General features: G+C 39.5%; 1 protein-coding gene across 3 annotated transcripts in view; it reads left to right on the top strand.

Moving 5' to 3' along the window:
- TBC1D2 (TBC1 domain family member 2) overlaps positions 1–24624 on the top strand; it is a 1250316-nt gene that overhangs the window by 133670 nt on the left and 1092022 nt on the right. For 2 of the 3 annotated variants that reach the window (XM_044060977.1, XM_044060978.1), the window contains exon 3: positions 1275–1404. The exons of the other annotated variant lie outside the window; for it this stretch is intronic. In XM_044060977.1, coding sequence (XP_043916912.1) covers positions 1275–1404 — 130 coding nt within the window. The remainder of the gene's footprint in view (positions 1–1274; positions 1405–24624) is intronic. 3 annotated transcript variants of the gene reach the window in all.

Genomic DNA, 24624 nt, shown 5'->3' on the forward strand with positions numbered 1-24624 from the left:
ACAAAATCCATTGCTGGTCACTTGTCAGCTGTCACTTGGTTAGTGAGTGGACAGACTCGAGGCAGTTGACAGGATGGTCAGCAGGTATGAGAAGGGCTGAAAATTAAAAAATACTGACCACTCATTGAAATAAAAAAAAATATTTTAATGCATTCTTATGGATGCTTGTGTTAATGATCTGTGTTTTGTCCGTCTTTGAGAGCATGTTCTTACTCTTGTTTTATCTTGAATCTTTTTTATTTTGGATTTACTCATACTTTGAATTTAAATGCAAATGTCATGTAGGATTTCCTTTGCATTTCTGCCAGAATAGGCTCTGCTGGCATATATTCAGTTTCCAGTTAACTGTAGTGATATTATAAGCTTTCGTATTCTAACATTACCTTACATGGTAGTTACACAGGCACATCATAATGAACTGAAAAAACAGCAGATTTAACTACCACATGGAGTGTTGCACACTGAAATGTTTCACAGCACTGCCCGATCAGATGTTTTATGACTGATTTCTTGTTTAACCCCTAAATTGTTGACAAAACTTTGAAACTTGTGTGGGTGGAACTAACTGAATAAACTTACGTTTATCGACTGATTTGTATAATTTACAGTGAGGTTTGGTGACTTTAGAAAAAATATGTTTTGTTGCAATGAGAATCTCTCTTCAATTGGTGGATGCTTATAGACAGGCTTTTCCCACTACAGAAAAAAAATCAGACAGTATCAGCTGAGCTAGTTATATTTTTTGGGAAGCAGGCTATAATAATTTAAATGTAACAATGTATTGTTGCATTTATGTATTTTTTTTGTGCCGCCTGACGTTTAGCGAATGCATTCTTTTAATCTTTTTTGCTGATGAATATCATAGAGCAGTTTTTGAATCCTAGAATCCCTTGTCCCTTATCTCAGCATCACATGCCTTGGGAGTATGTCACAAGGGAATTTTCAAGTTTTGTGTGGGGCTGTATGGCCAATTTGTTACTGAGTGAGAAAACAAGTCAGTAATGAAATGGTAAAACTTAAATAGCACTTTACTGTGACTCATACAAAACAGTATCTGATGTAGTAACAGTTCATTTGAATTGCATTTTTTGTGGTTTTGAATTAAGTTTTTGTGGTATCCAGCGAGTCTGTTGATTGCAAATTAGAAAACTTTGCAGTAATTGTTGGCCATCTTCTAGCTCTGCTTAAGTTGCATGCTGACTTTGATGTCTTGCTGGTATCTGCATAACCCTTTCAGAGTTTGCAGTGTTTAACCTTAGCAAATTAACTCCTAGGCAGCCAGCAGTGACGTGATGCTGTATTGGTTGCAGCAGCTGCAGATGAAACGGGCACTCATCAATAGCCAGTTTAGAGTTCTTGCAAGCAACGGAACTGCCTCAGACCCATTACCCTCTGAAGCAGCAGGTGAGATGAAACTCTTAACACTGTACAATTATGACATATTATTTTCATACTACTGAACCAATTTAAATAATATTATCAAAAATGGATTGCTTGAGCATTTACCCTATGGGAGCACAGGTAGAAAATGGGTAGAGTACCTTCAATTGTGTCAAAACAATAGAAGAAGTCAGTTTAATGTAAACTATGCTTGTTTCTGTTGCAATTTTAGTTTATCAGAATACCAACATGTAGATGACTGACTAGCTATCAAAGAGAAATTCCTTCCTCCAGTGCTTTGACTGTGGCCAAGACCTTGCCCCTGTATTGGCCTGTGCCAGACTACAGTATGGTGTGGTTAGGAACTAAACAGAACTACTGTAAGTCAGTTGGATTGGTCCATGTTTTACCACATTATAGTTGTATATGCTTGATGAATCATTTTCAAAAGTACCCATTTGCGGTTTTACATGAAAGAAGGCTTGGAGACCTGCTTAGCTTGTCCAGCTGTGGTAAAGTAGCATCTTACAGCATGATGTGGTAAGCACTGGGCAATGTGCTGTATAAATTCAAAGGTCATCAACCAGTGATACATTCACAAAGACTTTCAGGAAGTTCATCAGTCTATTCATTATGGCCTGTTTGTGCCAACCCTCCTGTTTTATTCTTCATTTGGAGTGAATTTATACAACTCTGTGTACTGGGTATGAAAAAAGGTGGATGAGTATTTACAACAGCACTGTTAAAAATGACTGTTTTGCAGCTATTAGACAAGACTGGTTAGCTTTAATCAAAACATATCAGGTGGAGTACAAATAGTTTTGATGGCAGCAAGTTAAGGTTTTAGTTAGAGCTGGAAGATTTGCTGAGAAAAATAAGCAGTTTCTAAACCTTTTGTCTGGACTTGTTTTTATTACTGTGGCAGTTTTTGAAAGTAATTACCATCTCTTCTTTGTGCTGTATATCTTATTAATTTATTGGTGCCCCCAAAGGCTTTGATTGAATTTACCTATGTGTTTATGTATTACCAGTATGTTCATCACACATTCTTGTCAATACATTAACAGCATTCCTAACAAAAGCTAAAGCTCTGAAGTCAGTTTGACAGAACTGCTTTCAGCAAAGCTTAGAGCAAAGCATTTTTTGCATGGTGCAAGCCCTCCCCTGCACCCCCCCCCATGTGGGGGAGATAACCCCTGATCTTATATCTGCCTACTCTGAGGTTATACAACAGTGGAAAAAATTAAAAAAAAAACTCCCATTGTCACAGAAAGTACTTTTCACAAATCTAATTCAGAGTTTTTGCATTCCCCTAGAGTGGCATTGCTCTAATGTCAGGTTCCCGTTCATGATTGCAGGAATTTATAATATAACAGAACTGATTTTTATTATCAGCAGCAGTCTTGTCTCTGTCATTAATGATAGTATCCCAGTGTGCATAAGTTTCATTGGTGAAGTCTAATTGGGATGATTTATTTTTGAGTTAACAGTGATTTTACTTTTAGGTTAAAGTTTGTGGTATCTCAATTTGTGTTAACTATAGAGGGATAACCATGTGTGTTTAGCAAATAGACCCAAAGTTTGCTGATGTCATACCTACAATATCTCCAGCTTTTGTTGTTGTCACACTGTTTGTCCCAAATTGTTTCTATTAGCACAGTCATCTGATGTCTAGACAAATTTATTTGATGTAGTTTACCTAATGGGTATATGGGTAGTTAAAACCCCCCATAAGGACTATATTTTCACTGATTTAAACTTCTTGGAGTTTCATCAGGAAATCCCTGTACTCTGTTAGATGCATGAGTGGGAGAGGTGTAATTATGACAGGACAAAGGGATGGCAGAAGGGCTTTGTTTGTGGCATTTTAACTGTAGTAAGCCACTTGGTACATTTGTAGCTAGGTCTGCTACACTTCACAAGATCTTTTTTCAGTCCTCGACTCTGAAACTTAGGGAGGACGCCCAGTCAGGTAACTGTACAGGGCTCCAAATAACCTACCTGTGGCTCTGGTAGATGATGTACAGTAAATTCCAGTAGTATTACATTCAATACCTGTGATGTTGTTTAATGTATGAACAGTTTCTAATCCTGAGTTGTTTCTTGGTTTCTTACTTTTAGTTGCTGTTTTACAAAGCTATCCCCACCTATTCCACTGGCTTTGCAACAGTGAAAGGAGGTATACCCAGGAATTTGTGATAATCATTTTGGATTTTTAAACCATGTTTCAGTGACAGTACAGCTGTTAGTATCCTCCAAGCAGATTAAAGCTTCTAAGCTACCTATTCTGATTTTTCATTTTATGTATTATTTTTTATTTGTCTTTGAATTTGAAGAGCTTTAAAAAGGCATTTATGAGGATAGAAAATGTTTTGTTCATGATATATACTTTATCGGCAGAGAGGTGAAGGCTATCATGTACAGATCCCTTTGCCTAGAAGCATATCTCATTTTGTGATGATAAGCACTGTATTCCCTGAGACACCATATCCTTAGCCACTGATCGAATGTCAGAAATTACTGTGGTACTAATAGCATAATGGTTATTTTTGACTTTTAGTAAATGTGGTTATGTGACTAGCATATGTAATACTATCAAACATGAACATCGTCTAAAAAAATAGTATAGAGGCAATAGCTTAATATTTAGATGAATCAGATATTTTCTGCAATTGCCCATAAATGGATTCTTTTTGTTTTTTAAAGAGGCAAAGTACACAAAGGATGCTTTCTTTGTCCCTTCATATGATAGCTTTTTCATTGGGACTTCTTAAAACAATCTGTACAGATCGATATCACTAACCAGATGTTTGCATGATTAAATAAAAATTTACCGATGACCTTATTTTGTATGTATTGCAGAAGATATTAGTTTCAGTTATATGCTTATTTTTGAACCCGTAAATAATAGATCTTATGGCATTGCAGTAACTGCTCATATGCATATATCTCAAATAGTAAGTAAAATTTCACATTATTAGCATGTGGCCACATTCATAATTATGACTGGGTTGCCAAAGCCAACCGACTTATGTTTGAGACATGGATGCCATGAAATTCGCTCGAATTGGCATCCATGTCGAGAACACACAATATTAGGTTTGGATTGGAAACACGATTATATTTCTTTGTAATGCATGGAGCTTTATCTGCTCCATGTACTACTAGTTACAAGAAAAAAATGGGGAAAAAAAGATAAGTATTTTGGCAGCTTTGAAAGCTGTAAAGCATTTAGTGAGCACTGTCAGAAAGGCATTGTAACTCAGTCCTTGACATTTACATCCACCTTCCCTGCCTCTCAGCTGTTCAGATTTTCACAGAATGTCCAGATTTTTGCATTATGTTTGGTCTGTTCCTCATAAAGTCCATGGTTTTCAGACAAATTACTGAGGAATGAAGGCAATAAATAATGATATACATTTAGGTTCCAGAGTTCATATCCTTCAGAAAATGCAGGTGAACACATATCCTGTTATTCTAGTAACTTTCTAAGTTTATAACAAGTTAGGAACACATTACCGATGAACAGCCGGCAGAAACAAATCTTTTATTTTGCTGCTGTCTTTTGCTGGTCTGCACTGGCAGATTTTACTGCTTAGCCCAAGGTCGGGTCTCACACCACTCTACTGCTTAACTGATTTGTCTTTTTCCAAATATTGGGGTGTAATCATCACACTCCCTGCACTACAAGATAGTTAGGAAACCAGCACCATCTCTGAGTTATCAAAAAGCCAGTAAAAACATCCACATTAAATTATTTTTTTTGCCCTATGAAGAATTTTATCAAGGCATGGAGTCTATGTTCATGTCAAAAGGATTTTAATAATGAGGTGCATCTGATTTAGAACAGACTTAGCAAAAGAGGCTATAATGTTGAGGTTTTAGATAGAGGCTTAAGTAAATTGTTACATGGTGCTTATGCCAGTCAGACCTATGAGAACCTTACGTGCATCTATTCTTAAAAATGAAGAGACTTATCTAGTCTGCGTTTTAACATGCTACCTTTTTGGAGTTAAAGTAAGTAATGTAGTACTTAAAAATAGAATATAATATATGGCTTTAAAACTTCAGCTTGGCAAGCTAAGAACTTGGTTATATTCAACTGGACGTATAAGAGAATTTAAGTACCTTTTTATGCACTTGATTTTTAAAAAATACAGTATTTAAATTGATTTAAACTGTGTATGAAGGAGTGTTGAAGGAATTTTAACTGGTTATTCTGCTCTTCAGTAACTTGAACTAAAAGCTAGTGTTGGCTGAATTTTGTTATTTGCTAGTAATTACAGGGTGGGGTAGCCACATTCATTGATTTCCTGTCCTTGCATATTTAAACTGGTGCATGTGAAATAATTCCTGCTTTAAAACTTCAGCTTGGCAAGCTAAGAACTTGGTTATATTCAACTGGACGTATAAGAGAATTTAAGTACCTTTTTATGCACTTGTTTTTTTAAAAAATACAGTATTTAAATTGATTTAAACTGTGTATGAAGGAGTGTTGAAGGAATTTTTAACTGGTTATTCTGCTCTTCAGTAACTTGAACTAAAAGCTAGTGTTGGCTGAATTTTGTTATTTGCTAGTAATTACAGGGTGGGGTAGCCACATTCATTGATTTCCTGTCCTTGCATATTTAAACTGGTGCATGTGAAATAATTCCTGCTTTAAAACTTCAGCTTGGCAAGCTAAGAACTTGGTTATATTCAACTGGACGTATAAGAGAATTTAAGTACCTTTTTATGCACTTGATTTTTAAAAAATACAGTATTTAAATTGATTTAAACTGTGTATGAAGGAGTGTTGAAGGAATTTTAACTGGTTATTCTGCTCTTCAGTAACTTGAACTAAAAGCTAGTGTTGGCTGAATTTTGTTATTTGCTAGTAATTACAGGGTGGGGTAGCCACATTCATTGATTTCCTGTCCTTGCATATTTAAACTGGTGCATGTGAAATAATTCCTGCTTTAAAACTTCAGCTTGGCAAGCTAAGAACTTGGTTATATTCAACTGGACGTATAAGAGAATTTAAGTACCTTTTTATGCACTTGTTTTTTTAAAAAAAATACAGTATTTAAATTGATTTAAACTGTGTATGAAGGAGTGTTGAAGGAATTTTTAACTGGTTATTCTGCTCTTCAGTTATTTCCACCCACCCGCCCTGTTTTTGTTTTGGTGTTAATCTTAGTGGCATTGAAACTGCCCGCCCCTCAGCCTGCCTCTGGGCCCATCTCATTTGCTCACTCAACTGAGTGCAGTGAGATCATATTCTGATTTCAGGCACTCCTACTGTGTACAAAGAGAGCATCTGGGAAATAGAAAAAAAAAAAATTAAGCTTATTTCCTGCCTTTCTTGTTAAGTAGTACAGACTATTTGTAGGCTTCTGAGCCCCCAAGCCCTTCTGTGTTTGAGGGAAGCCTTCTAGCTTGTTTTTTTCTTGTAACTAGCCAGTTTTCTAGTTTCAGCACTCAAATCTGTTTCTTTGATCTCAGCACTTGTTCAGAAAAAAAAAAAAAAAAAAATTTCATCTGCTTTTACTGTACTTGTGTTTTTACCTACTTCTTTTACTTTTGCATCATCTTAAAATACTCAATTGTATTTATTACTGCTTGGTGTAACTCATTCTAAGCCTTTTGGTTTAAACACTTGGGCTTCGGACCAGTTAGTTGTTTTGCACTGAGAGGTTTGTGGTCTGCACTGTTGTGGCAGAACAGGTAGCTTACATCCTTCTAGGTTGAGAACTGCTGATTGAGGGCTCAGTGTCTGTTATTCTAAAAGTGTATTAATTCTGGTTTAAGCACTTGGGCTTTCAAGCCAGTTATTTTACATTAAGAGGGTTCGTGGTCTGCACTCTTGTGGGAGGAGAGGCTGGACTCTGCCCTTCTGAGCTGGGAATTTCTGGTTAAAGGCTTATAGTGCATGCATATCTGAACTGTTTCTTACTGAAGTTGGTGCCTTGTTTGCTGTGGCATAGACTGGATTCGGGCCTGCTGGATCTAGCTTTGTTTGTGTAACTTGAGCACTAATCCAGACATTCTCTAAAGTATTCAATGGTATTTATTACTGCTTGGTTGTAACTTGATTAAAGTGTAGCTATCATTCAAGTCTTTTGGATTAAGCACTTGGGCTTCAGACCAGTTGTTTTACATTAGGAAGGTTTGTGGCAAGCACTGTGGTGGCAGGACAGGTAGCTTTCATCCTTCTAAGTTGGGAACTGCTGATTGAGAGCCCAGTGTCCAAGTGTATTAGTTCTGGTTTAGGCACTTGGGCTTCAGGCCAGTTATTTTACATTAAGAAGGTTCGTGGTCTGCACTCTTGTGGGAGAAGAGGCTGGACTCTGCCCTTCTGAGCTGGGAATTTTCTGGTTAAAGGTTTATAGTGCCTGAATATTTGAACTGTATCTTACTGAAATTGGTTCACCTTGTTTGCTCTAGCATAGACTAGATCCAGGCCTACTGAATCTAGCTTTGTTTATATACTTGTTGTTTGTTTGCTTGTTATTTCCTGGAAGCTAATTCACCTAATAACTTCTCAGCTTCTGTGGATCACTAGTGATATCTGCATTGCTTACTGTACTTATTTCCTTGTTTCACTTGAAAGAAAGTTACTGTTTGTCGTTTTGCATTTAGTTACTTGTATCACATTGCACTCAAGTTACCTGGCACTTGCTCACTAAAGCAATTATATAAGTCAGCACTAAAAATTAAAAGCACTACACCCTCACTCCCCACTGGCCCTTGTTTTCAATTAAGGATTTCCCAATATTATTCTAGCATGTCCAAAGGTCAGTTGTCAATCTCCTCTCCGGTCCAGCTGGTGAATCTGGGAATCTTGAGGCAATGTTATAACTGCCTCATGTACACAGACAACCCTCTCCTCCTCCCACATAACACAAATACTTGAGAGATGCAGCTATTTAGCCAAACTGGAGGCTGAGCTCTCTCAACTCAGGACTGGCAAGACCAGACAGGAGGAGAAGGCAACTACACACACCACAAAACCAGCCTCACATAATGCTACCACTCCACTGAATCAAACACATAAACACACAAAGACATACTCGGAGGCTCTGAGTAAAATTTACCTAAACAGCAGAGGCCTCCAAAGCAGACACCCTAACAACTGCTACCTCAAGACACCCCACAAGCAACACATAAACCACAAAAGCAGTGTGCAAAGCAGTCACAGCCCTTAAGGCCAAATACAACACCAAACATACTTGTCATAGGTGACTCCATAGTCAGACACACTGACGTCCCACTCACCAGGCTGAACAAGGAGAGGGTCACAGTAAGCTGCCTATCGGGCTAGAATCCGCCACATAACACAAGCACTGGGTCACTCCACGGCAAGTACAAATATGACACAGTCATTGTCCATGCTGGTGTGAACGACCCTCCCTGGACTGCATGAAAAGAGACATAGAGGAGCTCTCTGATTATGTAGCCCAGGCAGGTATGACCCTAACCCTGAGCAGTATCCTTCCTTCACCAAGAATGATGCCACAATATAGAGACAAGATGATCAGCTTTAACAATTGGCCTAATGTCTGGTGTCATTCAAAGGGGATCCAGTGTCTGTCTGCCTGGGATGACATGCTTGACAAGCCACGCTGCAAGTAAGGGACGGCTTGCACCTGTCACCCTGGGATTCCGGATATTGGCTAAGGCTCTTGCCACCCCATAGTGCCTTTTTAGGCAAGGCTCAAATTCTAAACCTACCACCCTAGAAAACAAAATGGGAAGAAATTGAGGGTAATGCTGCTCAATGCCAGAAGTCTAAATCTCAAAATGCACTCGAGGCCCTTCTCAGTATGGAGAACATCGATGTCTGTGCTGTAACTGAAACCTGGTTCAAGGCTCCTGAGAGCACCCGGCACTATTAGGTTTTACCTCATATCATGCGTTCCGGCCCCAAAACCCGGACCACTCCACAAAAGGAGGTGTATCCATATTCATAAAGGATACTCACACCTCCAGGTTGGTGGCAACGCATGAAGCTTGAAACCATCCAGGTGCAACTAACAATAGGCAAAACTGCTCTACAAATTGTAGCATGCTACAGGCCACCCTCTCAAACTCAGGAACCCCACACAGCCTTCCTGAAGACACTGGAGGGTATAAATGTATCTCCAAACACCATCATATTGGGTGACTTCAACTACCGAATATAGACTGGGAACATTACTCAAGCCCTAACTTTCTAGCCCAACGGTTCCTGGAGTTCATAAATTCAAATGCCATGGAACAGCTAGTCACTGTTCCGAGAGGAGAAAATATACTAGATCTCATTGTCACAAACATGGGGACAAAATGCTCCACACGGAAGTATATCCCTCATTGGTGAGATCTGATCATAAACTAATCTCACTGGAAATCCACATCCGCCCCACCCCAAACAAAAAGACCATAGTGAAGAACTTCTCTAAAGCAAACTTCACACTACTCAAGACTGGTGTGGTATCCTTCAAGGCCCCTGAGTCAGAGGAAACCACAACCCAAGCTGTGGAAGCCCTTACAAATGCCTTCTATGAACACCTCCAGGACTGCATGGATCAGGCAATCCCAAATAAAACCAAGACTCTTTCCACAAAGGGCAAGCGTCCAGTCTGGTGGACCCCAGCCATTAACAAACTTTACAATAAGAGGAGAAAGCTATTACATGATAGAACAAAATCCATAAAAGGGAAGTCACCCTGATCATTATTAGTAAAAAATACGAGCACTCATAAAATCAACTAAGGCCAATTTTGAGAGAAAAATTGCCATGGATTCAAAGGACAATCATAAGGCCTTTTTCAGCTATGTTAGGAACCTGGGTGGAAACTCACAGATATGCTCAGAATTAGTCCAAAATGATACAAAAATCACTGAACCCACAGACATTGCCAACATACTGGCAGACAGGTTCAGTGCAAACTTCACCCCTCTCCCCTAAAGGAGAGATAACTATCCCAGCCGAGTGTAGCCTCCCCGACATCTCAAATGCGCAGGTGAAAGCTGCTCTCTCTAAAGCTAAAAACACAGCATCAATGGGACCGGATGGTGTCCCCGGCTGTGTGCTACACGAGCTAAATGAGGAATTAAACCCGCACATAAGGCAGCTGTTTAATCTCAGCCTTACCACAGGATACGTGCCCAAGGAGTGTGGGACGGCAACTGTGGTCCCACTCCGCAAAGGTGGCGCCTCACGGACCCTGGTAATTAAGCTTAACAAGTCTAGTCTGCAAAGCTATGGAGAGGATCATAATGGAGCTCATAAACAAAGATATAGGGGACTTGCAGACATTGGACCCGACCCAGTTTGGCTTTGTCAAGGGAAGATCATGCCTTTTGAACTTGGTCGACTTCTTGAAATAGTCACCAAGGCCATTGATGAGGGAAAGGCAGTCCATACAGCCTACCTTGACCTTGCAAACACAATACCCCACTCGGGTATTGTAGAAAAACCAGCTTAAATGTAAACCCATATGTCACAAGATGGGTTGCAAACTGGCTTAAGGACAGAACCCACAGGGTTAGAGTTGCTGGCGCTGTGTCAGACTCCAAGCCGGTCACAAGTGGTGTCCCACAGGGCTCGGTCCTTGGCTATTGTTTGGCATCTACTTCTCAGAAGTACAGGCCAACATGGGAGGACTTTGGCTGACAAAGTTTGCAGATGACTGCAAACTGGGCCATAGTGGAAAGTGCATCGGACACGGATATCCTTCAGAAGGGACTCACGGAAACAGATAGCTGGTGCCAGAGCCATGGCCTGAAGTTAAACGCCAAAAATGTATAGTCATACCCTTCGGGAAAAACAAGGTAACCCCAAGCTACCATATAGGTGGCAATCCACTAAGCACAGAAGAGGTTATCAGGGACCTGGGGACCCAGGTTGACAGTGGCCTTTCTTTTGACACTCACATTGCTAAAGTGGTTAGAAAGACCTTCTACATTGCCCACCTGATCATGAAGGGATTCACATCCAGATCTAGTGAGGTCATTGTTCCCCTGTACTCTTCACTTATCAGACCAATGATCGAGTACAATGCCCCATTCGGGATGTATCTCACCCGACATCTGCAGCAATTGGAGAGACCCCAAAAGTTCCTCACCAAAAGGATAAAGGGACTCCAAAATCTGTCATATGCTGCCAGATTGAAGAAACTCCAGCTCTATTCAGTCGCATACCGTCTGCTCAGAGGTGACATGTGCCTGACATACAAGGCCATGTCCAACCCGGAATTAATGGACATGCTCCACCTCAAAAAATCCAAATCCACCAAAACCACTAGAGCAAGCGACTTAAACCTTAGCACGGATATAAATAGGACGTGCTGGAGGGATAGATTTATCACTCAGAGACTCCCTATGCTGTGGAATAAAATCCCGGTCCATGTGAGGCAGAGCACCTCGCTGACTCTGTTCAAGAGAAATCTAGACCTGTGGATGGGAGATCGTAGGTTTACCCCGGGAATCATCTCTGGGTCACTGCTGGACAGAGGCACAACAAACTAATGGGCACAGTATTTTTATAAGGGGTGGCGTAAGCCACAATCATTTGGGCTAGGCTTATAAATGCCTTAGGGCAGATAGCCTAGTATAAACCTATGAACCTATGAACCTATGTTTATCCCCCTTTTTATCAGAATTGTTATCACAGGAACCCAGAGCAGTGTATCACAGTGCAAAATATATACTTAACAGCTACTGGTCATGTGAAACCAACCCTGTGAATCCCAACACTTGGAAATTTAACTGAAGTTTCAGCAGATGACAACAAATTCCAGAAGTTGCTGTCACATCTTTAAAGCACTTTGGGGCTTTACCACCTTTGCTTTCACAGTTTCACAGTGCTGAGGATCACAGTTATGGTCTCCTTAATATGTATTCTCCACTGCCATGCTTGCAGTTCCAAGGACTGCAGTTATGGCTGTCAGAATTTCAAGATAAGTTGGTACACAGTTTTTTTTTTGGGGGGGGGGGGGAGTAAATTTGATAATGTGGTTAGAGGTAACTGTAAGCATCGTAGGGCTTGTCAGTGCATGCTAGAAGGGTATACCTGAGAAATGAACAATTAAGAGTTTCATAGTAGACAAAAAGCTGATTAACTCCACAAAAGGAAATGTGTGCAAATCAGTGCTCTTGTCATGGGGTGTACATATGAGCAATTGCTAAAGCTGCCTATTAAAATACTTATATTCCTGGAACACTTGAAAGAGCTAAACAGAAATATTTTTAATAGCTCCATATGTAAGCATGTAGGTGAACACACAAACATTGTATCCATGATTTAACTTTTTTATTTTAGATTTAAGTGCATCTGACAGAAGGTAACATCACAAAATCATTAAGGAATGTTTTAGAATAACAAAAAATCCTGTACACAGTTACATTTCAGACATTTGTCCCTGAAGGAATGATGCTCAAATATTTATTTTGATTTTACATTTGTTTACCAGGCATGTCCTGCTGGACACAAGTCCTTTTTCAGTGGAGGCCCGGGAGAAGAGCAATCGAGAAACAAATACAGCTGAGAAGCAAATGCATACAAGATAGTGGTTTCAGGCACAATAAGTAGAGCAACAGTAATTTACATAAAAAATGGTTGTTTACATTTAGTGGATGTATCCAAATGATTAAGTTCAGTTAAAGTGAAACCACCATTAGTGGTAGATCATGCTAATAGAATAAGAGTAATGATAATAGAGCGGAAAGGAGGAACAGGTTATCCAGGGGAGTTGCAGGTGCAGAGCCAGGTGTTAGTAAGGTGCGTTTTTAGAAGTTTTTTAAATTGCCGTGTATAGGAGTTCGTTACTAGTGAGTTAGGCAGATTATTCCAGTGTTTGGAGATGTAGTTGGAAAAAAGTGATTCACCTGCTGAATTGATAGCTTTGGTGGTGTTTAGTAGTTTGTTGCTGGAGCAAAGGAGTCTTGAAGAAGAATTTGGCTGAATGAGATCTTTGAGTGCAGGGTTTTTTTCTGATAGAGTATTTTGTGGGTGAAGGTAAGTTGATTAAAGAGAAGAAGTTGAGGGGAGTTCAAGCCACTTGAGCTGGTTAAGTGATGAGCGGTGATGTGACTTGTATGAGGGATTAGTGGCAAAGTTGGAGATGTTATTGTAACAGGCATCGAGTTTGGCTAGATCTGTCTTGCAGAGGTTAGTTAAGATTGGGGAGGCATACAGGAGAGTTGAGAGGCGGTGGGTTCTAGCAGTGGTGGCTTTTGTGTTATTTATTAGAAATCTGTTGCTCCCATATAGGAGACCTAGTTTTCTGTGAACTTTTTTAATGGATTGGGCAATGTGAATATTAAATTTCAGGTTATTGTCAATTTCCACTCCTAGTAATTTAGTATTGTTTGTTGGGGTGGTAATAGTTTTATTTTTAGAGAGGATATGAAGGTTGTGGATGGGGAGGTGTATCTAGATGGTGGGAGAGAAGAAGTTTTGTTTTGTTGGGATTTTGGATAAGTTGGGAACTAATGAACTGGGATTTAGCAGATAAGGAATCTTGAGTAATGGTATGGGGGTCTTTGAGGGAGGAAGCTGAGAAAATCAGGGTAGTGTCATCAGCGTACTGAACCACTGAGGCTTGGGGTATAGCTGAGTGGAGCTGGTTGGTAAAAAGAGAAAAAAGAAGAGGACCAAGGATGGAGCCTTGGGGAATCCCTAAGGTAACAGGGCAAAGGGGAGAGAGATTTTGTTGTCAGCAGACACCCTGTTGACATTCTGTTAGGTAACTTTAGAACCAGGTGATAGTGGGGTGATTGAGGCTAAGGGAGGAGAGGACATAGATGAGTTTGGAGTGGTTGACCATGTCAAAGGCATTGGACATGTCCAGGAATATGGCTGATACAAATTGACCATTGTTTCTATGCTGGTTAACTGTGTTAGTAAAGGACAGTTGAGCTGTGGTGCTGCTATGAGAGGTGCAAAAACCATGTTGGGTATTAGACTGGAGCTTGTGTGTAAGGAGATAGCCCATAGGTTGAGTCATAAGTTGAGTGTGTACTTACCCTTTCCAGAATTTTTGAGAGAGGGGATAGAACTGCAACTGGGCGATAGTTTGTTAGTTCGATGAAGTTACCTCCTTTGTGTAAGGGTAAGATGTGGTAGATTTTCCAGAAGATGGTGACATAAGCTTCAGATAATGAACTGTTTATAAGTATGGTTACAGGGTATGTGATTGCTTCTGCTGCAATTTGCAGGAATTCATCAGGGCGATTGTCAGCAGCTAAGGTAGTGGGCTTAAGTTTTTTTAGTAGTTTTTTGATGATGTTAGTGGAGACTGGGTTTAATGTAAACTGGCTGTTGCTTTTGGGTGGCTGTAAGCTGTTGTGGTTTGGGTAGGAGGAGTGTGGTTGGGGCTGGTCTGGGTCAGTGCAAGTTGTTGAATTGATTCTGTAAAATAAGTATTAAATTTAGTGGCTAAGTTCATGCAGTTGTTGGTTGTTGTTGGGGTGGGAGTGATTGCTTTTCCAAGATGCAATATATTGTTAACTGCTGCCCAGAATTTTTGAGGGTTATTTTGACGTTTATTCTGCATGTTGTAATAGTAGTTGCTTTTGTCTAATTTTACAAGCTTCTTGCTTTATTTTGGAGTTAGAGGAAGGTTTGTTTAGTTATATGGGATTTGGTTTTATGATATTGTTCCCAGATGTTATCTCTGGTTCTGAGTAGGGATTTGGATTCTTTACTTAGTCAAGGTGTGTATTTTGATTTTACTCTAATGGTTCTAGGGGGGCTTGATAGTTGAGTATGTTTAGGAAGGTGGAGTTAAAGGAGAGAACAGCTTCTTCTAGAGGCAAGTGCTTGAGAAGTTTCCAGTTGTAGCTTTTTAGGGCACAGATAAACCTGTTTGGATCAAAGTTTTTTTGTTTCTGATTAGATGGATGGAGGGCTGGCAGTTTTGATGAATGCATTTTCTTAGAAGAAAGGTTGGGTTGTGGTCACTAAGGCAGTGAGGGAGGCAGCCTGAGTGGGATGAGAGATTGGGATTGTTAAGCAAAATCCAATGGAGGATGGATTGATGCTTAGAAGTTTTATCAGTCCTAGTGGGAGACGTGATGAGTTGAGTGAAGCCATAAAGGTTTACTTGTGATGTAGGGTTTGGAGAGGAACAAAGGAGCCAATCAATATTAAAGTTGCCCATTAGTATAGTTTATTGTGGGAGCGATATGGAGATCCATTGTAGTATACATTCAAGTGTGGTGATATTGTTGCCTGGCGGAATTTATCCAGATATGATATTTAGGTGTTTTTTGGGGTTAATTGCTCACTGAGCAAATATTAATTCTGCATTATCAAATTCAGGTATGGAGAGGTCCAGAAAGTCTACTATAAGGTGATCTTTGAATAGGATTGCAACACCCCTCCTTTTTTGTTTTTCATATCTTTACATAGGATGCTGTAACCGGGGGCATTAATTTCATTGCTACTGATATCTGGTTTAAGCCATGTTTCTGTTGGTGTTGCAGGGTCGGGTGAGTAAAGGGATAGTAGGGCATGTACTGTCGGGGGAGCCGTTTATAATCTTGAAATACTGAAATGTCAAATTTCAGTATCTCGATACTATAAACACGAATGTTTAAAATAGCAAAAGTTCATAATCGCGAATTCAAATATCTAAAATTCGCTATTATGGCCTTACACTACTTGATGTCTGGTTGGTGTGTTTATGGTGCGCAGTGCTGTGTGTGGATCTAGGTGTTTTGTCAGGTAAGTGAGTGTTTTGTAAGGGATTTGAGTGAGAGTTGGTGTGTTTGAGTGTGCTGATATGTTTTGATGTGTGTGTGAGGGACTGGAGGATGTGCGTGTGTGAGTTTGCTTTTGTTTCCTGTTTGTGCGATCTCGGAGTTAGTATATATAAGTAGGGGGGTGTAGGGGTGGCACATGAGTTGTGTATGTGTGTAGTTTTTGTTTGTTTATGTTGTGATGTGGGTGTTGTGGTGTATGTGTGGTGTAATGTATGCGGTTTGTTCTGTGTTTTGAATTTCGCAGTTTTGGGCTCGAGGTTTTGTAGTTTCGGTGTTTGTGTGTGGATACGGTGTCATAGTTACGATATACTGAAATGCGATGTTTCAGTATTTCGAGATTATGAAGTGAATCCACTGTAGGTCATGGACTTTGCTATACTTCTTACATTCATATTATGGATAAGAAGGGATGATTTGCATTTATGGTGGAGCATAGCAAGTGTTGATGGTGAAAGGCTGGCTAATGAACTGCATTTGGGGGTGGGACCAGGAGTAGGGTGAATGTTTCCTGAGCACCTTAAATGCATAATTGTGAGTAAAAGGAGCTTGGAGAGTTTGTGGTGAAGTTTTGAGTATTTCAGAGCTACTGGTGATGTGGGATGCTGAGGAATGACTGTGATTGCATGATATAGGTGGTGTGGAACAGGGTTGAGGATATAGTGTGGTGTTGTGAATAACTTGGGTAGTGGAATGAGAAGGTTTGCTAGGGATGGGGAGTAGTGGATTGTAAGTGAGTGTCATAAATGGAGAGAGAGTGTAGTAGTATAAGTGTTAAGCTGGTAGCGATACGAAGGAGTGTTATAGTAAAAGGCTTCATTTTGAGGTTGAGCTGCTGTATGACGTTGCAGTATATAGGGAGTAATGTATGAATAATAAAAGTAGTAGGGAGAGATATAATAATAGAGAAATGTAAGTGGGTGCTTTGGTAGGGTTTTTTGGAAGTATTATGTGTTGTGTACTTCTACCATACTGGAGATGTGGAGAGGGGAAGATGAAGTGAGAGAAGGGACTAATGTAATGGGGTGTGGAACTGGTTGGTGTGATGTTGTAGGATTGGGTGTTGGGTGTGGTTATGTTTAAGTATAAATGTAGGTGAAGTGTGGTGGGTGGGAGTTGGGGGTAGGGGAATCATTGAAATATTGAAATTATAATAGATACTGGCTTGATAATTTAAAGCTAATGATGCTGTTTCTTTATGTATTTCAATTGATGTGTATTACTGGCTTGACTGTGAGGATATAGATGTTAAGGAGAGCAATGAGTTTTATTAGTATGCTAAATATCTGAGATAATCTTGTTGAAAAACAAAATGATAGTGTTGTCTTTGATATGCCAAATGTAGTATCCTAGTCTTTGAAGTTTGCAGTATATGTACTCTAAAATGAAAGTACTTCTCTGGATGCATGTTTGAATATGATAGCATTGCTTGACCACATCTGAAAAAACTTACTGAGTTTTCACAAGCAGAAAACCTTAGCTTCTGGATGAGATTAAGATCTATTTGTTTGACACTTGCTAACAGCATCTTTTTTTCCCAACTGTATCTCTCTCAGTGGGCTTGCTAGTAGGAGCCTCTTCACATCTCATAACATGTTCATCATATTGATTACTGCTGCAGTAGCCTTAGTTATAAGGGTTATATCATGCCAAGGATATAACAGCAGGCCAGCTTCAGGGTACTTTCCACATGCCCAAACTGTCAAGCAGCTCGAGATGAAATGACTAAAAGACAAGTTTGGGTTCAAAGCCCTTCCGAGCTTTACTGCCACTGATGAGTATGATCTTCTGAGGCTTTTGAGGATTGTTGTTCGGCTTGTGCTTTCCATTGCGGGGCATATAAGTTCCCTTTGTGGGGGGGGAACAACTTCCGTTTTTTTTAATTTATTAACTTTTCTGATGAGGAAACTAATAAGATAGGAAACTAATAAGATATTTTAAAGCTAGAATTATTGTGTTGTGTTTTAATGGACTGTCTAGAGACTATAACATACATTTAAGTGGAGCACTCACTATTTTCTGACCGTTTTAAAGTTGTGTTACGACATATTTTCTGTGGAGAAATTCTTTATTTTTCCTGATGTGGCTAGCATAGTATTTGGAAGTGCTTTTCACTGTGTTTTTCTGTCACCCCCAATAAATAAATAATTAAATAATAAATAGATTTTGTGGACTGCTAGTTGTACCAGCATTTGCTGCTTGTCCTCCCTGAGAAAGAGGTACCATTTTCGGCTTGACCATGGAACAGACTACCGGTCCAACGGCTGGTCCTTCTTCCAGCCAGAAAAAGAAAAAGTTAAGCAATAGCCTTTGCCACCACAGCAGGATAGTAATTTGATTCATCCACATGTAGATGACTCTGCTGTGGCCATTTGTTGTACCACAGACCATTCATCTTTTACCCCAAATCCTTCTGGTGCAGCACCTACTCCCACTATGGACCAGAGATTAGCCATGTCCTCAGTGGCTGTTGGAGTCCCCTCAGTGGGCAAGGGAGAGCCACTCTTTTCTCTCCTGGAAAAGGGAACAGGGAAGGTTTCAAAAATTGTGCCAGAATGCTGTGCCCATCCCTGGGAAAGCAGCTGCTGCCATTACTAACACAGTTCGCCCCATTTTTCCTATCAAAAAGAAAACCAAACATTTCCTCCTCCTTAATTTTCTTTAGAGTAGTTTACTGGGTCTATCTCAGGGATTAATTCAGGCTATTGATCTGTTTTTTAAAGTAGTTTCTCTTAAAAGAAGGAGAGATTCCTCTTTTCCTGAAGAGATTCAAGATTCTGAATCTGAACAGGAAGGTGCAAGGATGGACTTGGTATTTTTTCACCTCAGATTTCTAATTCAGACTAAGAGCAGAGCTCAGTTTCTTATTCTCCCCATGGGGGTTCTTTTTCTCTGAGAATATTGCTAGAAATTGCGAGTGTTTCAATGGGAGAACACTGAGGTTTCTCAGTCCCTCAGAAAATACTGAATTTTGCACAAGGATTTTCTAGAACTTACACACATTCCTCCTGTTCTGCTAGCTTTAGAGGATGTGTGTCAGCTGGGTCTCTATCAAATTATCAGAGTTTCAAAACTTCGAAAGTCATATGGTCAAGGACCATATGATCGAAGTTTTGAAACTTTGAATGTTTTGAATGGAGATCTCGCAGTACAGCACAGAATGGGAAATTTACCTTTTTTCGCAATACAGTGCAATCTTAGATGTGGTATTTAATTAGCAGGGGGTCTTAAAAATATATATTTTTTGGTTTTTATTTATTTATTTATTGATTTTATAATGTTCGAAGTTCTGATATGATCATATGGTCCCATATGAATTTCAAAGTTTTGGAACTTCAATAATCTGACATAGAGCCATGTCAGCCAAATGCATGTAAAAAGGCAGATAAGATGTATAAAGTTCCTCAATCTTTAACATTTTTATGTACTATTCCCAAACCTGACCCAGCAGCTATAGCCTTAGTTGATCCCATTGCTGCTAAACACTTAGTTCATTCCAATCCTACTCTGTAGAACGATGGGAAAATTATCGGTAGGTATGGGGAACAAAGTGCATACTTCTACAACTGTGATTTTCAAAATTTTGAACTGTCAGGCTCATATGTCAAAGCCAGTTATGACAAATTGTGAAATTATGAGGAATATTTTAACTGTAGTTTCTTCTTGTGATGAAAAATCTGATTTAAATAACTTTGTTTCTTCTTTTGCACAGGTCACTACTCATTGTTTACAGTATATATATATTGTATGACACTGTTGGTAATTCTTCTAGGGCTATGGCCACTTTTACTATTTTAAGGAGGTTTGCTTGACTGTATTCTTAGAACCTTTCAGATGATGTTAAAATGACATTTTAAAAATTTCCTTGGATAGAGATTTTGTGTTTGGCCCATCTGCTGCGAGGTGATAAAAAAGTGAGACGAAAGGGGCAAGCTGATTGGTAGAATCTCTAAGATTTTTTTTAGCAGAAAACAGAATAAACAGTCTCAACAGAATTCAGGTAAACAGACATTTAAGAAGGAATAGCAAGGGAGTTCCAAAAAAGAAGTCTGTAACCTCCCCAAACTAAGGACAGTCCAATATGACTGACTGTTCAAGAGACCTTGTGACCCACTCCACCATGGCCCCTATTATCTTTTAGAAAGTCTTACTCGCCTTTTTTTTCTCTTTGGCAAAAGATTGCTTTAGACAAATGGGTTCTGAATATTGTTCATCAAGATTACATATGGCAGTGGAAGGAAATCTTGCCTTTCTAGGGGGTGGCCTTTATCCTCCATGGACTCTTTTGTTTCCACCTGTTCTTCATCACATGATGTCCCAAGGACTGATAGAACCAGTTCTTCCTTCCTAAGTGGGGAATGATTTTTATTCAAGGATTTTCCTAGTGCCAAGAAATAAAGTACTTGGAGACCAGCTCTGGCTCTTTCTTTTCTCAACCTATTTGTGATAGTGTCCTAACTCAAAAATGGTGTCACTTCACATCCTGTTACCTCTTCTTCCTCTTTCAAGTTTACTTGTAACACTAGACTTTTGAGATACTTATCACATCTCTATTTATCCAGACTTTAGACGTTTCTTAAAGGTTTGTATGTCTGGACCACATTATCAGTTCTCTACCTTAACCTTTTGATTTGCCACTGCACCAAGAGTGTTAACAAAGTTTCTAGTTCCAGTTATAGCTCATTGCACACTAAAGGTGATCTGCATTTTCCATATTTAGAGAACTTGCTTATCTTTGCAGAGACTTTTTCAAAGTGTCAGGAATCTCTCTGTCTTGGGTGAGAGATCACTTACACAAGCTGGGATTCTAAGAGAACATTCAAAAGTCTTTCTTGACTCCCTCACACAGGACTGTGTTTCTGGGATGTCATCTAGTCACATATATACACACTGAAGAAGGGTATTTCCTAAAAGCTTTGTGGTATTTTCAGTAAATTTGCTTTAACCGACTTAACGTGTCTGGCATTTGGAATTCTTTGCTTATTCTTGGACTTGTAGTCCAAATGGTTTACCTCTGTGTTGACCCTATTTTTGTTTTTTAATGTCATCTGGACGCTTCAGCTCAAAGAGCTTTTCTTCAATATGGGGGGCAGATCCTTATTTAGATCTGTTTCTAAGGTTTTCCACCTAGACTTCACTCACTGTGAAGGGCATACCTCAGGAATGTGGGTCATATGGCATCTATGATTCTTGTGATACCCCTGGCAAGACTCGCATGAAAATGATACAGTGGTATCTGAAATTTCTTGGTCCCAGCATCAACACCCCAAATCTCTTCAAATCATGGTAATGGGGTTTGACAGAGAAGAAATCTTTTGTTAGAGCCAACAGATCTCCTTAAATCCAGGTCTCCCTTTATCCCTCCATGCTCCGAAGCAGTCTGTCACCACCGACAGTAAGGACATTGCTTGGTGAGCAGTTTCAGGAGGTCTAAAAGTGTAGGGGTGTGGGACACCAAGAGCAGATGCAAGCATATAAATATATAGAAGATGCTTGCCCTGATCAAAGCACTCAACTCTCTGAACCATCTTTGGCCCATGGGTCCCCTTCAAAGTGATTTCATGCAACACCACAGTATTGTGGTACATCAGCAAGCAAGGAGGAACCAGGCTGTACCCCCTTTGCAGAGTAGCCGTGTTAGCTTGAGCTATAGCTTCAGGGCACAGTCTCACTCTGCAGGCATCCTCCATTCCTTCAGAACAAAATTGTGTGGCAGACAATCTGAGTGGGACCTGGGCAGACCATTATGAATGGAATCTAGATCTGGGAGTTTTCCAAGATTTGATCCATTTGTTGGAAGTTCCTCAAGTAGACCTTTTGCCTCCTTTTTGAACAATCATCTGGCAATATTCTGTTCTGGTACTCTAAAAGAAGGCCTAGATAACCTATATGTTTTCTTTTCTTTGAACAGAAATGTTCCTGTACGTTTGTCCACCCTTTCAACTAATATTCGGGGTACTTCTGAAAATTCAGAAGGAATCTCCCAAGATTATTATGTGACACCATTTCCCCTAGGCACCTGTGGCTATCCCTTCTTGCAGAAAAGATCAGGGGCAATTACCAAAAGCTTCCTTACAGACTGGATCTACTCACACAAGAACAGGGTTGTTGAATACACTCCAACATCAATCATCTTCAGTTGATTGCCTGGATGATAATGTCTTAATTACTTGTAGGCTCCTGTTTACTGAGGGCGTACAGCAGGTATTAATGGAGGCAAGAAAGCCTGTTACTATAAAATCATATATGTTAGCAAATGGAAAAGGTATTCTAGATGGTGCCAAGGACACCATCACAATGTCAGAACTAGTTGTTCTTTGCTTTTACAATATTTGTGTGAGTTAGTATTCTATGACCTTTCTTATTCCTCTGTCAAGGTTCATTTATCAGCCATTTCAGCATGTCTGCCCATGGATCCTCCTCTTTCAATATGATATACAAAATGTTCTTGAAAGGGGTTTTGCATAAGAGGCTACAAACCTGTGGTTCCTCCTTGGGATCTTAATTTTGTGTTAGAGAAGCTACACATGCTCCATTTGAACTATATCATACTATATCTGTAATATATATATATATATATATATATATATATATATATATATATATATATATATATATATATATATATTATATACCATATATTAATCTGGCTGACCTCTGCAAGAAAAATATCCGAGTTGCAAGCTCTTATGGTGTTTTAACCCTACCTCGTTTTCCGTAGAGACAAGGTTTCTTTGAGAACTAATCCTTTTTTTTGTCTAAGTGTTATCCATGTTTACTTTAAGCCAAACTGTCCATCTCCCCATTTTCTTTACTGAATCTAAAAATGAAGGAGAAAGGATACTCAATCTCTTGGATGTCCACAGACAACTCCAGTAGTATCTTGGCAGAACTATATTTCTCAGATCTTCGGATCCACTGGTGTATTTCTTGTAAAGATAAGAAGGGACAACCTGTGTCAAAACAGACTTTTTCCAAAAGTTTGTCTAAGTGTATTACTTTTTGTTCTACTCACCATAACAAAGCTATTCCAGGCAGGGTGAAGGCCCTCTCTACCAGTGCTTTGGCTTCAACTATGTTTTTTTGGAAATGGGTGGAGTACTAGAAATATTCTACAAACTACTACTTGTTCCTCTGTGCATACTTTTAAAAAGCACTATAAACTTCATTCTCTTTCTTTGTCTAGATCAAGCTTTTCCAGGGGCTCATGAACCCTTCTCCTTCCATATCCCAAATGTAGTTAGCTGTGGTAATCTACCTGTATGGCTAAGGCTACTGCAGCGGTGATCAATATGATGAACATAGTATAGTTGTGGAAGTTGAACTTATCATAACAGTAGATGTTCTAATGTCACTGCTGCTTTAGCCACTTCCTCCTTGCATCCCCCTTGTTTTTTTTTTTTTTTTTTTTGCCAGGGTCTGGACAGTTATATTTTGCTGTTCCTTGTATAGTCTTTTCAGTGCTCAGTCTCATCCTCCTTTCTGCCAGCAGAAAAGCTCTAAAGGGCTTTGCACCCAAACTTGTCTTTTAGTTAGCTCAGCTCAAGCTGTTTGACAGTTTGGATGCATGGACGGTTCCCTGAAGCTTTGGAACTAGCCAGCCATTATATCCTTGGCAAGATATAACCCATACAGCTAAGGCTACTGCAGCAGTGATCATTCCAATATCTACTGTTATGGTAAGTTCAGTTGTATAACTGCATTATCCTTGAACACATGTCTGATTAACAGCTATAGTAAAATATTTCTCACAAAAGGAGACTTTAGACCAGTATTAGGTTCATAGATTAGTACTAAGCTAATTGCCCTTGTGAGCCATTTTAAGCCTAGCCAATTGTTCCTTGTAGGACTCAAACCCTGCACCTTATGTTTGCAAGGCAAACACCTTAACCATTAGGCCACCCTCCCAACCATATTCAGATCACTAATGTCTTGATAGCTACACAGGTACTCTGACCCATTTGGAGGTGATCTGAAGCTACTGCATATAGGATTTTGAGTTTATTTATCTGCTGTCAGAAGGTTTAGAATATTGAAAAGATAAATGTTGTGATAGCTGTTAAATTCAGAAATGTAGTTATTTGTTTTGACCTAGAATGTTTCCTGCATGATCACCATTTTTATTCTTGCCACTTCTCCAGTAATTTAATTTTCTGTAGTGCATTTTAGAGGCTGGAGGGACTGAATGTATTGTCTTAATGTTTGCCTACAACAGAAATCTGCTTCAGCCCAGGGAGGGAATTTTTCTGCACCCCCCACATGATTTTCTACTGGCCTTGAATACTTGAATGTGGATGACATAAAATGGTACATAATTTTAGTAAAAAGGAAAGTTTGATTTGTGAAAAGGGGGCTGTTTTCCCCTTTTCACATCTCTACCTCGCCTCAAAAAAATTGAAGCAGATTTTTTGTCAAATAACATGGGTTGCATAGTATATTAAAGGATAACAACGGGATTCTCTTATTAAATGCTGAAGTTCTCTGTCCTTTTTCTCCCTATTTATTTTCCCTGCTATG

This window comes from Protopterus annectens, chromosome 2.part0 (assembly GCF_019279795.1).
Source record: "Protopterus annectens isolate FY-2018-M chromosome 2.part0, PAN1.0, whole genome shotgun sequence".
Lineage (NCBI taxonomy): Eukaryota > Metazoa > Chordata > Ceratodontiformes > Protopteridae > Protopterus > Protopterus annectens.